At 44.9% G+C, this 14,740-nt stretch overlaps 1 protein-coding gene across 1 annotated transcript in view; it reads left to right on the top strand.

Annotated features, from left to right (window-relative positions):
- LOC144139927 (protein 5NUC-like) overlaps positions 1–14,740 on the top strand; it is a 100,811-nt gene that overhangs the window by 31,112 nt on the left and 54,959 nt on the right. The window contains exon 4 of the mRNA XM_077672152.1: positions 13,264–13,401. Coding sequence (XP_077528278.1) covers positions 13,264–13,401 — 138 coding nt within the window. The remainder of the gene's footprint in view (positions 1–13,263; positions 13,402–14,740) is intronic.

The following is a 14,740-nucleotide window of genomic DNA, read 5'->3' as shown; positions in this document are numbered from 1 at the left end:
GGTGCCAAAGGTAGCTTAAGAGGGTTCAATGCTGGTCGACCACTCTCGAAATATAATAGACACTCGAGTCACGGCCCGGGGGTTAAAAAATGGTCCCCTTCATCACGAGTAGTCCTAGTGGGGCTGGCTACCACCCCAAGTGCAAGCAACAAAAAATACCTTAACATAAATACCCAAGAAAGTGGTGGGGAAACAGCCCCACCAGTAGCAGAAGTGGTCATCGCTCCAGACCGGTATTCTGGAGATCGTGGGTTCGGATCCTACCCGGAGGTCATTTGTTCACGACTTTCTTTCTGACTCAAAAAATTATTCATCTGTTTCTATGAACTACCGCATTCCCCCGTTTGCTTTCCGAGGTTTTCCTAACTGTCAACCCTTATTCTGTCTTAATTCACCGAGCCCCTCATTTCAAATTTCTGATTCGCTACACACACATACACGCACGCACACACATCACACACACACACAGACACATATATATATATATACATATATATATATATATATATATATATATATATATATATATATATATATATATATATATATATATATATATATTATATATATATATATATATAACGAATCAGAAATTGGAAATGAGGGGCTCAGTGAATTAAGACAGAATAAGGGTTGCAAGTTCCAGAAAACCTCGGAAAGCAAAGGGGGGAATGCGTTACGTCATAAAACGAAATGAAGAATTTGTTGAGACAGAAAGAAAGTGGTGATAAAATGCCCACCGTGTGGGATCCGAACCCACGACCCCCATAATACCGGTGTGGTGCGAAAACCACTACGCTACCGGCGGGGCTGTTTCCCCACCACTTTTTCAGGTATTTATGTTAATGAATCTTTTTGATTCCTGCACTTGGGGGTGGTAGCCAGCGCCACTCGGACTACTGGAGGTGAAGGGGATCTTCTTTTTAACACCCGGGCCGTGACTCGAGCGTCTACGACATGTCGAGAGTGGTCGACTGGCGTTGAACCCTCTTAAGCTACCTTTGGCATCATGACTGCCAGAACAGAGGCCCTCGCTATGCATGTAGCGAATCAGAAATGGGAAAAGAGGGGCTCAGTGAATTAGGACAGAATAAGGGTAGGCCGTCAAGAAAACCTCGGAAAGCAAAGGGGGGAATGCGTTACGTCATAGAAAGAAATGAAGAATTTTTTTAGTGAGAAAGACAGTGGTATTCTGGTGGTCGTGGGTTCGGATCCCACCAGGCGGGCATTTTTTTCACAACTTTCTTTCTGACTCAAAAATTCTTCATTTCTTTCTATGACGTAACGCATTCCCCCATTTTCTTTCCGAGGTTTTCTTGACTGCCGACCCTTATTATATAAATATTGTGAGCTTTGTATGAGGCTACAGCTTGTCTGCTACCGCAGGCAGCAATTGCTCACTATCATCACCACCAGCTTGAGGCGATCACTTCTTCATTCCCTGTACATACTCATCATCATCGACGATCCCGCTTCTTCGGAGATCATCATCAGCGCTTGGGCTTGATCGCCATCTCGGGTACTCTTCGACTCGCCTCCGAATAAAGGAGCTACGAAGCCACGGTATATATATATATATATATATATATATATATATATATATATATATATATATATATATATATATATATATATATATATATATATATATACAGTCGAACACGGGTATATCGAATTATTGTCTATATCGAACTCATAAATTATCCCCTTGAAAATTCTGTGCAAAAGTATAGAAATTCGTACGTCTATATCGAACCGCATTTTTCCCGACATTGGGTATATCGAACGCCGCGCGAGCTGGAAGGTGCTCTTCGGCAGTCGCTGCACCCCCGATTGAGGTTGGGGAGGATATGGAGGAATGCGCGGGCATGGCGAAGACTGGCTCGCGGAACTAATCCTTTTCTACCGGAACGAATTTGCGCTTGCCCAGTCGGGCCCCGCTACCGGCCGCCGTAGCGTTAGCGGACGGAGCCCGGTATGCTAAATCTCTCTAGGCACACAAGCCCGAACGCTCGGAAAATGTGACAGTGCGAGGTAGGGATGCCCCGAATGCGCACGTCTTTCTTTGTTTTTGTTTTTTTTTTGCGGCTGCGTACGTTCCCCGGCTTGCCGAAAAAGAGTTTTGTTTTCTCTCTCTCTGGGTCTGTCATCCCCCGATGTCGTCTCGGGAAAGGGAAGAGGGAACGAAGGTGCTGGCGGCCTCCACCTCCTTTTGCATTTTACTGCTGTTGCTGCTGTTTGGCGAGTTGTCCCGCACCTTTCGGAGATCACTGTTGCTCTCGGAGATGACCATCGCGAGCGCTTTGTTGAAGTCCGTTCAGAGAGCCTTGGAATTGTTGCCTTCAAAGTTCTTGTGGTACGTGCGCGCTGTTCTTCTTTTGCGTGCCTGTTGTGCATGGTGTGCGAAGGCGCAGCGTACTTCTGGAATTTTGTAGTTGTGCAGCCTCGAGAAGATCGAGACCAGCGTCTTTAATTTCATTTACAGGACTAAGAAGCAGGCCAAGATCAGCGATTTTTTTCATGGAAATAAAGCGTCCTGTTGCGTCGTGAGTGCGGAATTAGTTGTCATTCTTGAATGCGACGATCGGGAAGTGATCGTCGGCCATAGGTGAGGACTCAGAGCCCATATTTGTTATATCGAATTTTTCATATATCGAACTATTTCGTGATCCCCTTGGAGTTCGATATATCCGTGTTCGACTGTATATATATATATATATATATATATATATATATATATATATATATATATATATATATATATCGAAAGGCGTGGGTTCGGTCCCCACTCTGGGCGCGTGTTTTTCTTTTTTCTTTCTTTCTTTCTCGCTTCAATTAATATGAACAAATATATATAATTTCACTAACGGTAAAAAAAAATATAGTCCAACCATTCCCCCATGCCTTCTTTGGCGTTGTAGACTGCCCGCATTTCTTTCTGTATGTATATATATATATATATATATATATATATATATATATATATATATATATATATATATATATATATATATATATATATATATATATATATATATATATATATATGTATATATAGCGAATCAAAATGGGAAATGAGGGGCTCGTTGAAAATAAGACAGAAATAAGAGTTGGCAGTGAAGAAAACTTCGGAACGAAAAGGGGAGGATGTGGTAGGTCATTGACACAGATAAAGAATTGGGAAAGAAAGAAAGTGGAGGAAAAATGCCCGCCAGGTGGGATCCGAACCCACGACCTCCAGAATACAGGTCTGGATCGAATACCAATACGCTGCCGGCGGAGCGATTTTCTCCTCCACTTTCTGAGGTATTTATGTTAAGGTATTTTTGTTTCCTGTGCTTGAGGGAGGTAGCCAGAGCCACTCGGACTACTCGGGGTGAAGGGGACCTTCTTTTTAACCCCCGGGCCGTGACTGGAGTGTCTACGACATGTCCAGAGTGGTCGACCAGCGTTGAACCCTCTTAAGCTTCCTGTGGCACCAAGAGTGCCAGAACAGAGGCCCTCGCTAGCATGTAGCGAATCAGAATAGGAAATGAGGGGCTCGTTGAAATAAGACAGAAATAAGAGTTGGCAGGCTAGAAAACCTCGGAAAGCAAAGGGGAGGATGTGGTAGGTCATTGAAACAGATAAAAAATTCGAAAAGAAAGAAAGAAAGTGGAGAAAAAAAAATGCCCGCCAGGTGGGATCCGAGCCCACGACCTCCAGAATACCGGTCTGGTGCTATCACCACTACGCTACCGGCGGAGCGATTTTCCCCTCCACTTTCTGGGGCATTTATGTTAAGGTATTTTTGTTTCCTGTGCTTGGGGGAGGCAGCCAGCGCCACTCGGACTACTCGGGGTGAAGGGGACCTCCATTTCAACCCCGGGCCGTGACTCGAGTGTCTACGACATATCTAGAGTGGTCGGCCAGCATTGAACCCTCTTAAGCTTCCTATGGCACCAAGACTGCCAGAACAGAGGCCCTCACTATGCATGTAGCGAATCAGAATACGAAATGAGGGGCTCGTTGAAATAAAACAGAAATAACAGTTGGCAGGCAAGAAAACCTCGGAAAGCAAAGGGGACGATGTGGTCGGTCATTAATACAGATAAAGAATTTGGAAAGAAAGAAAGTGGATAAAAAATGCCTGCCAGGTGGGATTCGAACCCACGACATCTAGAACACCGGTGTGGTGCGATAACCAGTACGCTACCGGCGGGGCGATTTTCCCCTCCACTTTCTGGGGTATTTATTTTAAGGTATTTTTGTTTCCTGTGCTTGGGAGTGGTAGCCAGCGCCAATCGGACTACTGGGGGTGACGGGGACTTTTTTTTTAACCCTCGGGCCGTGACTCGAGCGTCTGAGACATGTCGAGAACGGCCGACCAGCGTTACCATAGGGATATTAGGAGGGTTCAACGCTGGTTGACCGCGCCTTTTTGGAGCTTTTTACTCCTTTTCGAAATGTTACCATCATATAACGGGTGCGCCGGCAGAGCTCGTGTATCCCGAGTTTCGCGCAATCTCGGGCAATCGGAAATAGCAATGAAACAGACGTGGGCGGAAAATACGCCGTCATTGTGATCTTCGTTATCTTACTTGAAGCTGCGGGACCAGCAGCAGAAATTCCACTCCTACGAAGTTACCGGGGCTTTGTTCAGCACACTACACATTAGGGAACGTTATTACTAACATGTTTAACAGGACGACGTGTTAACTGGTTTAAAAGAAAAAGTTCACCATCCCTTAAAAAACTGCCCAAGTATAGGAAATAAAAAGTCAACGGTTGAACAGAAGTACGCCTGGCGGGGTGGGGGAGTGAAACATTTTGAATAAAACGACAGATACCGGCCAAAAGAAACTTCTGGAACCTAGAAACGTGTTTTAATCGTGTTCTTTTTTTTCAAGTTTGAGCAGGTCATTTTGCTCGGCGCCTGTCTTTTCATTGAGCAAACCAAAAAATCAACAATGGAACGAAGAGACCCTTAACGTTCTTTACGTGCGTATTGCAGGTGATAACAAAAAGTTGTTTGAAAGTTTCGGGCGCGCAAGCAGACTCCGCTGCCCATTGGAACTGGTGAATCGGCCGTTATCGTGTGACCGCACCTGTTATACCCAGTAATCGAACTCCCCGAGAGAATATAGGAGAATTGTGGTTGGTCAGGTGAACACCGTTTTAGAAAATCTGCTGGGTGCTTCGGACTGGAGCCGTCAATATAATTGCCATATTCTAATGAACAGGCCGGTGGGATGGCGGAAAGTATGATGTGCCCGAGAAATGCGAATTTGTGACGTGGGCTTGAAGTTCTATAAGGAGATCTTTTCCTCCTCAACCAATCGACCTTAGTGGGCATGTCGCTGGATCTGTATTTAAAATGTACTTTACATTGTCTTGGCAGCGAAGGTCGGAAAGCTCTCCTATCATGGTTCAATGCAACATGGTTCTCTAGCTCTCCCCAACCACTGGTAATGCAGTCGAGTGGTTCTCTGCTGTAGCCAGGAAAATCCCCCTTGGAACTTTCCTCATAGAGCCCATCGCATTGGCAAGCTGCATCGGAAAAGTTATGGTGAGAATGGTTCTTGAAAGAAAAACCATGGTGAGAATGGCCCTACTGAAATGGTTCTTGAAAGAAAAACATTTACCCGGATGTCATTAAAAGATTCCGAGGAGGACGATCCTCTATAGACAGTGTCATGGATCTTGTGTCTTGAGTGGAGCAAGAAAGAAACCGTCGCCGATTGTGGGCGCGCTGTTTTTTGACATCAAAGGCGCCTATGACAACGTGCTCCACAATGTTATTATGGATGATCTAGAGATTGTGAGTGTAGGCGGCCGACTCTATGCGTGGATTTCGAGTTACCTTACTGGTCGCACAATCTTCATGTCCACTTCTGCCGGTGGCGCCGCACTTTACCAGGTTAATCGCGGTATTCCACAAGGCAGAGTACTGAGCCCCACCCTCTTTGTAATGCCCTAATCTATCTGGTGGACGAAATGCTTAAGTCGTCAGAGTGACTACGTGCACTGACGATATCTGCATGTGGGCATCTGGTTTAACTCGACCGCAGCTGCGAGCCCGTTTACAGCGAACCGCAACAACGACATCTCGGTACTTGTGCCGTCAACGTCTGAGTTTAGCGCCAGCAAAATACTCCGTTCTTGCATTCACTAGAAAGTCGATGCTCCGATATCCTATCATTATTGAGGGGTCACTGATAACTTACGTCCCGCACCATAGATTTTTGGAGGTGACTGTAGACCGCGGTATGTCCTGGACGAAACACATCACCTCGCTGAAGACTAAACTTGCAAGCCTTGTGCATGTTCTTCGTTTCGTGGCGGGAATGAGAAGGGGTCCATCTGAGAGCGCTCGTCTCCAGTTGTACCGGAGCCTGTTTTTGGGGTATTTTCATTACAGCCTGCCAGCTATTTCAAACTTGCGAACTTCTTCCCGGCGTAAATTGGAGGGTTTGCAAGCACAAGCCCTAGAAATATACTTGAGACTACCACTATGTACCTCTACTGTGGACACAATTGCCGAGGCACGTGTGTTTCCAAAGGACGCACTTCTTTTGTGCGAGCCTCTTCGAGTCTACTTAGATGTTTCACAAGGCATGAACGCCATCCATTATTGGCTCTTCCAACTACTGCTCGCGAAGTAGTAGAATCCTCTGTGGGTACTATCGAAACCATTAATCTACCTTTCGATCAAGGGAATTGGGAAGAAGTCCTTTTTGCCATCAATAGCCCACAACAGTTGACTATAGCGTTCTTGACAGGCAAGTACGCCGGAACTGTTCATGTATATACTGATGCCTCTGAGGCTGTATCCATGTCTACCGCGGCTGTGGTAATTCCAAGCCTATGCGTTATCCGAGGATTCGCACTAGACCGCAAGACAACTTCTACTGTTACTGAGTTTGTCACCATACGGGAGGCGATTATTCTTCCATGAACCACCTCAAGCTTGAACCCCGTTTTGTGACTCAAAGCCAGCACTCCAGGTCCTCAACGGAGTTATGAGGCAAGGATCTTATTATGCCCTTGTTGCGGAAGTACTCAAATTATGCTCCTTGGCGCTGAAACAAGGACATGTCCTCACCATTCTGTGGGTAGCAGGCCATTTCAGGCTAGCTGGTAACGATTGGGCTGACGATGAGGCAAAGATGGATTGTGCAAGCGCAGATGTTGTACGACTGCCCTTCGCAATGACAGACACGGCCGTCCTTCTGTCTACCATTCTCCGCCTCGACTCGGCAAGTCACTGGTCCCACCGCGACAATCGTCATAGAAGACTGCACCATCTCTACCCCGACTGCATGTTTCGGTTACCTCATAAAATTCAGCGAAACCACGCCACACTGTTTCACCGACTACGGCTTGGCGTATTCTTTAACCGTCACTACAAGCACCTCATCGGCGCTACGAGTGACCCCAATTGGGAAACATGTCGTGTACCAGAGACTATTTCACATGTTCTCTGCTACTACTGTTCACGCTACGCGCATTCTCGAGAACAATTAGCGAGATAATTGGCCCGTTTGGGCTGTTGTGTGGTGTCGGAGGAAATACTGCTTGGTCCATGGCCAGACGCGCATGGTTCCCACAAGGCATTTACAGCTGTGCTGACATTTCTGCGCAGCAGCGGCCTCTTAGCGATATTGTTGTTGCTGCCCCTACGGCTGAACTTGAACACATGTAGAGTATAAGTACAGGCATCTGCTGTACATAGCCATTTATTCATTTCTCCGCCATCTTCATCTCTCTCATCCTCTATCCATGTTCTTTGCTCCACTTTCCCTTTCCACACACAGAATAGCTGGCCAGATATACTTCCATCAGTCCGAACTTTCTATGTTTTGTTCATTTCAATAGAATTCCTCTCTCTCTCTATTACGTACCCGTAGCGTTTAACCTGAGTACATGTCAAGCAACACTAAACCCCTTATGTGACAACTTCCACATTTCCACATGCCGATTGACGACATTACAACACAATTCGCACTGCTAGACCCAATATGAAGTCGTAACGCACGCACAGGGGACGCCTGGATGCTTTATACCTGCGTTTGGGGGACATTAAAACGTTTCAAAACGTGTTCATTTACCCTTAATTCACCTGGACGAGAATTTTAGAAGAAACCTGAATTAGAGCATCTGGTGCGTCGTTCACAATGGAGACAATAGGCCGCCGATGACTCGTTTTCAGTCAATCAGGACTTCTCGCCAGCACATACAAGTCTCCCACACACCCATAATAGCGGCCACGGGACGCATCGCTCCCAAAGGGAGCCTTGAGGGTGCGTATTCACATGTTGGTACAAAATGAGATAAGAACTCTCGATGTTAGTCTTAACATTTTACTGAATCAGATTCCTGGTAATATTGTTATTGTCGTCACGCAGAATACGCTGACAACACCTAGGGGGTATCTTCCCAGAACTAGCCATGTAAGGCCATTGCGTTCAAAACCCATCAAGAGAATGCTTGACTGCGTTATCAGTTCGAGAGTGTAATAGAGAGTGTTCTGACATGGCGGCCCCGTAAGGCCAATAATAGGTAGTCACACAGATGAGGATGGGAAAGGCGTTCGCAACTCCAATACGGCTCCACACACAAGAGGACGAACCACAGACCAAACATGCATGTTTGGTGTTGGTACTAGACGTTGCCTCCGTGACAAACAACATAGAAATGCCGGCGTCAAGACATGAGCCTTCATTCCTAATCTCCACAACGATCGCCCCAGAAGAGAAATATTTTCTTGTCATCTAAACCACATCTTTTTTTGTATATCTATGATGAGTCTTGACACTGCGTGCTGATTACTCTATTTTAGATTGGGCGTCAATTGAAAAAACGGCCGCCGACATTTCTAGCTTGTGGTATGCAACTTTTTATTTTTTCAGGGCAACTGCCTTGAAGGCATGTGAACTGACGTATATAACCATGTGTGATGAAACCTACTTGTTCAGTGTGTCTGCGGCAATATATTTATCATTTGAAATGTATTTTCCGTCCAGGCTCACCTGCCATAAACATATTCCCGCTGTTGTGTTTAATGGCAAGGTCTGCTTTCTGACGAGGAAAAATGTGTGAACTACGAAAGATGTCACCTATTCTTGATAGTGTTGAACTTGAACTTTTTTAGATTTCGCAAATCTTCTACGTAAAGCCCAGCGCTTCAACTTCAATATCAAAATGAGCTGTGCCGCAATGGGTAAACAACATCTGAAAAAGTCCTCGAAGGGTCTATTTATGATCGGCACTAACACTTCGTGAGAAGCATTCCATATTTTCTCATAAAATGTCAACGGACGAGAGTGGTCAGCCAACCGCGGAAAACAAACTAGGTAGACTGAGTGGCCTGAACATTTTTCATAACTGAGCAGGCGAAACTTTCGCACGCGCGCGGGCAACATACACGCGCGGTAAAAATTAAAATTGGTTTTTATTTCGGAATTCACCGGTGTTTCCTGACCTGTGCGACATGGATGCTGCCATCCCTAGCAAAAACAGCTTTCTATTTGTGCGGCCTTTAAGACTACACGCTGAAATTCCGTTCAATGCATGTTAACAAGCTCGCCTATTTTGCCACATATACAGCTCTGTGTCTTCTTGAAGTTGCCGCTTCACCAGGATACCCGTAGGATGAGCCACAGCAGCGCGTCGACAAAACAAAGGTCCGTGAACCAGGGTATTGTTAAATCGTTACCGTGTAGCTTAGTTAACCTTTATTGGGCGAATTTTGAGGATGCTCTCTGATGTTTATGTAACCTATGTTACTGCAAAGTACACCGCAAATATCACCCCGCAATCTAATATATCATTTGTGAGAAATGTGGTAGCTAGGGAATTTTCGTGGAGTCATCAGTAAAATTCTGGGTCGGTAAAATTCAGGGTATAATGAGTACAGAGCAACAAGTACCATTCATATCCTAACCAAATGGGGTCGACAATTCGACAACAAACTAGATTTTTATGCCTATTCCTATGATAAGTGACCATACGTGCCAGGGGTATGAGGCCCACTTTCACTGCTGCAGGGGGTTTTAGAGCTGATGCAAAAAATCGAAGCCTCTTTTCTAATGACGAAGATGGTTGAAACACGAAGATTTGCTCTGGCGCAAACCCAGTGGAATGAAACTCCGATATCGAGAGCGGGTCGTTCATTGTCGTCTTAGATCGGAGTTTGATTATTATGATGCCCTTGAAACGTTAGGTGCATACCCATTTATTGACATTGGTCATGGATAAAGTGTTAAATGTGCACTTGCGTTTGACGCGCCTTTGTGGAGGCGATAGCCTAAACATAAGTATTCGAACTTCGTCGGACGGCACTCTAGCCATGCCTGCAGCGATCAGCTAGAGTGCCGTCGGACGGCACTCTAGACACTGCGTTTGTGGAAACACATAGAGTGAGTTGGCTTTCCTGCAGTGCGTTTTGGGCGTAACTATCGATGTTGATTTTGGACGTTGAAATTAGAATATGAAGACAATGGCTTTAGTACAGCGAAAGCGTCGAGTTTCAACCATGTTTCTCGTAGCACGCACTAGTCTCTCATCGTCACGGAAAGTTGGCTTTTTTTACTGAATAGCCATCGGTGCAGCAAAGAAAGCTTTGTGTTAAAAACCAGAACCGCTTCGACCATATGAAAATCGTGCTATCGGATAGACGTCCATTTCACAACGCGAAGGACCAGGGCCTCATTCCGGCCACGAAACTCAGTTTTTTCTTGAGGCCATCTTGTAAAGTTAGCTTTCCTTAAGTGCATTTTGCCGTGTGTCGCACGCGAGCATAGAGGCTTAGGAAGTTTCGCTTTAAAATTGCGGGTAACCTAGTTAAAAAAGGGAAAGTTTGTTGCAAATCCTTACAGCTGCAGCAGTTTTGGATACTACCATTTTCCAAATGGGACCGTATGAGGCATAATCCTCTGAACGCCACGAGAGTTAGGCTATGTTCAAAATACCAACGTAAAAGCCATATCGTGCGGTATGAACGTAAAGGAACCGCGTTTCACGCAGTTCGGTTGACTGAGACGGCAAATGATGTAATTATTTAAAGATTTTACGATAGTTGCGACTACGGACTTAACCTAACCTTACGCGGCATTATGCAAGTGCATGTACCAGGGCGTCCGCGATCAGTTCTGCTAAGGCCGTTATGTTAGGCCTGCAAACACCCGCATACAATTGCGCTCGGCCGCTTACAATGTTTGTAGTGCGCTGGTGCTGCTCCGCCCGCAATATTGTATTTATTTTTCTTGCGAAAGGGGAAAGATACAACTGTATTGGTATGACGGCTGCTCACTTCAGAGCTCGCGCACTTTCTCTCACACTCTCTCCCACAGCCCCACATACACATGCCTAGGCACCTGCACACTCTTGGGTGTCGTCACGTGCCCCGTTTCTGCTAGGTTGTATTATCGATAAAACTCCTCCGGTGGGGCTTGAGCTGGTTTTCTTCCGGTTGGCACTCGCATCGCCGAGGTTTCATATTAGGTTGTTACAAACATTTTTAGGGTTTAAACCTAATATGGTCACGTTTAAAGAAACACTTGTCCAGGTTTCCAGCGTTTGTTTTGGGTGGGGTGAGGTGGCAAGTGAAAGCGTCACAAAAGTGGATAGCTCAAAGCAGTAATATTGGTAATGTTCATAATATACAACTCAACTCAAGTAGTATTCAAATGTTTTGATATGTATGCAATAGCATTACTGATATATTAGTTCAAAGAATTTATTTCTACAAATTTTTGTGCCCCAATTATGAAGTCATGTCTGAACCTCTCGATTCAAAGTGGTAATGGGGCCTATGATTTCTTCAGCTTGTTTACCGCGCTCTCACCACCGCTATGAATCTGAAGTTGTAACCTGTATACCTTTAAATTGTGCATCTCCGAATGTATAGCACCTGGTTCGATACCCTTAGGACAAAGACTACGCTGGCATCATGGAAAAAATGAGAAGACATGACACTGGCTTTTATTTTTTCTATGCGAACGCCCTCTTCCCCAAACAGTGTGGAAAGGTTTAAATTCAATGTTAGTCATAGCTGTGAATTTGCAGATTTGCAAATTAGGTCTTTTAGGTACGTTTTGGATATCATAGCGCAAGTATTGACTCACAGTTACAATGCAGCCCTCTCAAGAGGTGTTTTTATGGAAATCATGCAGTTAAAGCCAGCCTAATACATTAAGGAGGTGACAAGACTGAACTAGCTAATTATAGATTAATGTTAGTCTTAGCACTTTTTTCTTAATGTCTTCAGAAAATTGTATGTATCAAAATATAATTTTTTTCCTGGAACCAAAACCTTCAAATTGACTGCAAGTTCTGTTTTAGAAAAAAATTACGCCCTACTGAAAGCGCGCGATAATGTAGAAAGACACAGTCTTAAAAAATTTCGAAAACGGGCTACCTACGCTAGGCATATACCCAGCATTTAGCAAGGCATTTGATCATGTCAATCAGGCATTCCTTCTTAATAAATCGCAAAACTAATGTTTTAAGGGTGTGTCCAATAATCTCATGCAGCCTATCTTGTTGACGTGGTTTCAGTTACATCACACGCATACCGGTCAATAGTAGGTTTATTATTCATGCCGATGGTTGCACTCTGTTTGTTTCTGGTAAACCCGTACAGAAAATAGTGCCTGTGTCACGTTCTATATGTTACGCAATCGAAGAGTGATCGTAGAAAACTACCTAACACTTAGTAAATCAAAACAAACAGTGTACTTTTGCGTCCTCTAAAGGGGCGATGCAGACAAAACACAGGTTTGTTTCATTGGAAAGATTGCCTGGTTAGAATAATGCTGACACAACTTTTAACGCACACGTCGCTGAAATAAGCTGCATAATTAGGAAAAAAACTAAATGGTCATGCGACCCCCTAGCGCATTTGCGGCAAGAGAACCTATAATATCTAATGAGCAGCAACGATGTTGGCTGACGTCTGCAAAAGCCAATGCCAATTAGGCCCGGCTCATAAGCTTGCCGAACGAGCTATTCGCGCCTAAATGTATTGCATATTCATTTTGTGCCGAATAGTGAACAGAGAAGTCTAAGCTCGCTTGTTGTAGCTGTGGTATCACCAGGGACTGCGGGCACAAGTTCCCCTGCAAATAAACACATTTACTCGCTTTACTTGAGTTCATCGATACAATATATACATACAATATAAAAGAATATTGTCGACTACTAGTTGTTGATTGTAAAGGGTGGAACATCTTATGCGATATAGCTGTTTTGTACTCCAAATCTTACTGCTGTTACACGCAGGTCAAAAAGCTCAAAGAGGAACACGAACACTCATTGTTCTTGAATGCCGGTGACTTCTACCAAGGAACTCTTTGGTATTCCATACTCAAGTATAATATTGTTTCTCCGGTGATGGCAAACATGTCCTATAACTATGTGGTAAGTATTGTTTCTCTTGTAATAAGTGGAGACAGGATTCTATTCACTTACAATTACTTCACACGTATTGGAAACCTGAACAAAGAAAAGAACCGTACTTAGATAAGCATGAAACCTTAATTTTGCGGAATTAACGTGTCAAAGCGACGGGTCAGTATGAGGCGCGAGTTAGTGAAGAGGAACGGTATACGTTAGACTACCTAGCCATTTTTGCCGTGAGCAATATCTTTACGCACGACCGTATTTGTTTTCAGCTCGCACCACAAAGCGGACGACCTTGCCGGCATCAAAGTCGTGTCCTCATGCTGAGTAACAATACGCCTTAGCCACCGAGTGACCTTGGCAAGTTGTACCTGATGCAGCTTTGTTTCCGCAGTTAATGCGACCGAAGCTGTTTAGAAAATCACATTTTTTCCTGCCCGCAGTTAAAAATACCCAGAAAATGCCGCGAACGATCACGTATGCGGCCGCATGGGAAAGGGTGCCTCGCGGCGACCACCCGGCAGTTACAAATACCAAGAAAATGCAGAGCGCTCTTGTGTACGTGCCGATCGGCGACCGCCCAGCGACCCTGGCGCACGTTTGCCAAGCAAAGCCTACCATTTAGGTGGATTGGCCATGACTGCGGCTACCGCCTGGCCGTTTAAAAACAACCAAAACACGGCCGCGCGCTCCTGTGTGCGTGCCTCGCGGCTAACGCCCAGCGTCCCCTACGCACGTTCGTCAAGCCAAGCGTACCCACTGAGGCAGATTGGCCCGAATTGCCCCCCCCCCCTTTCACAAAAAAAAAAAAAAACCTCCATAGTAGCGTTCACCGTTATCATGGCACCACTTGCTCAGATCGAAAAACACGTCATAGCGTACGCCCCTCTAAGTTCATGTCCACTGATTATTACTAAAAAATGAAATAAGCTCACCCTTTAAGCAATAATGATGGAGTACAGGTCGTTGCGGAAGCGACGAATAACAAAATCTGCTGCAAACCGCATTGGTGATCTGTTGTCATACTTTGATTTCGCAAGGGGAGAGGATAATGGGTAAAGTTATAACCTTTTCCAATGCCTCCGCTCCTTAGCAGAATAAACGTCGCCCGATTATTACGCATGCAGGTGCTAACTCACCTGCATGCGTAATTACGCTAACGACAATTAAAATTTGGAGTCAGATATCTCGGAGCACTGACACGTTAGAAGAATGTTTCCAGCTGATACTGTGCAGACACACGACTGCCTTCAAATTTTCAATAAAAACATACACACTCACTGCGTTGAACAAACAAGGTAATTCTGTAAAGTAGTTATTTGGGAGCCTGGCAGCGATAATTATTATCTCACTTTGT

The sequence above is a fragment of the Haemaphysalis longicornis genome, unplaced genomic scaffold (genome assembly GCF_048455015.1).
Source record: "Haemaphysalis longicornis isolate Haplotype H1 unplaced genomic scaffold, Haemaphysalis longicornis Haplotype H1 scaffold_5, whole genome shotgun sequence".
NCBI classification, from domain to species: domain Eukaryota; kingdom Metazoa; phylum Arthropoda; class Arachnida; order Ixodida; family Ixodidae; genus Haemaphysalis; species Haemaphysalis longicornis.
This window is presented reverse-complemented; position numbering and strand designations above follow the sequence as displayed.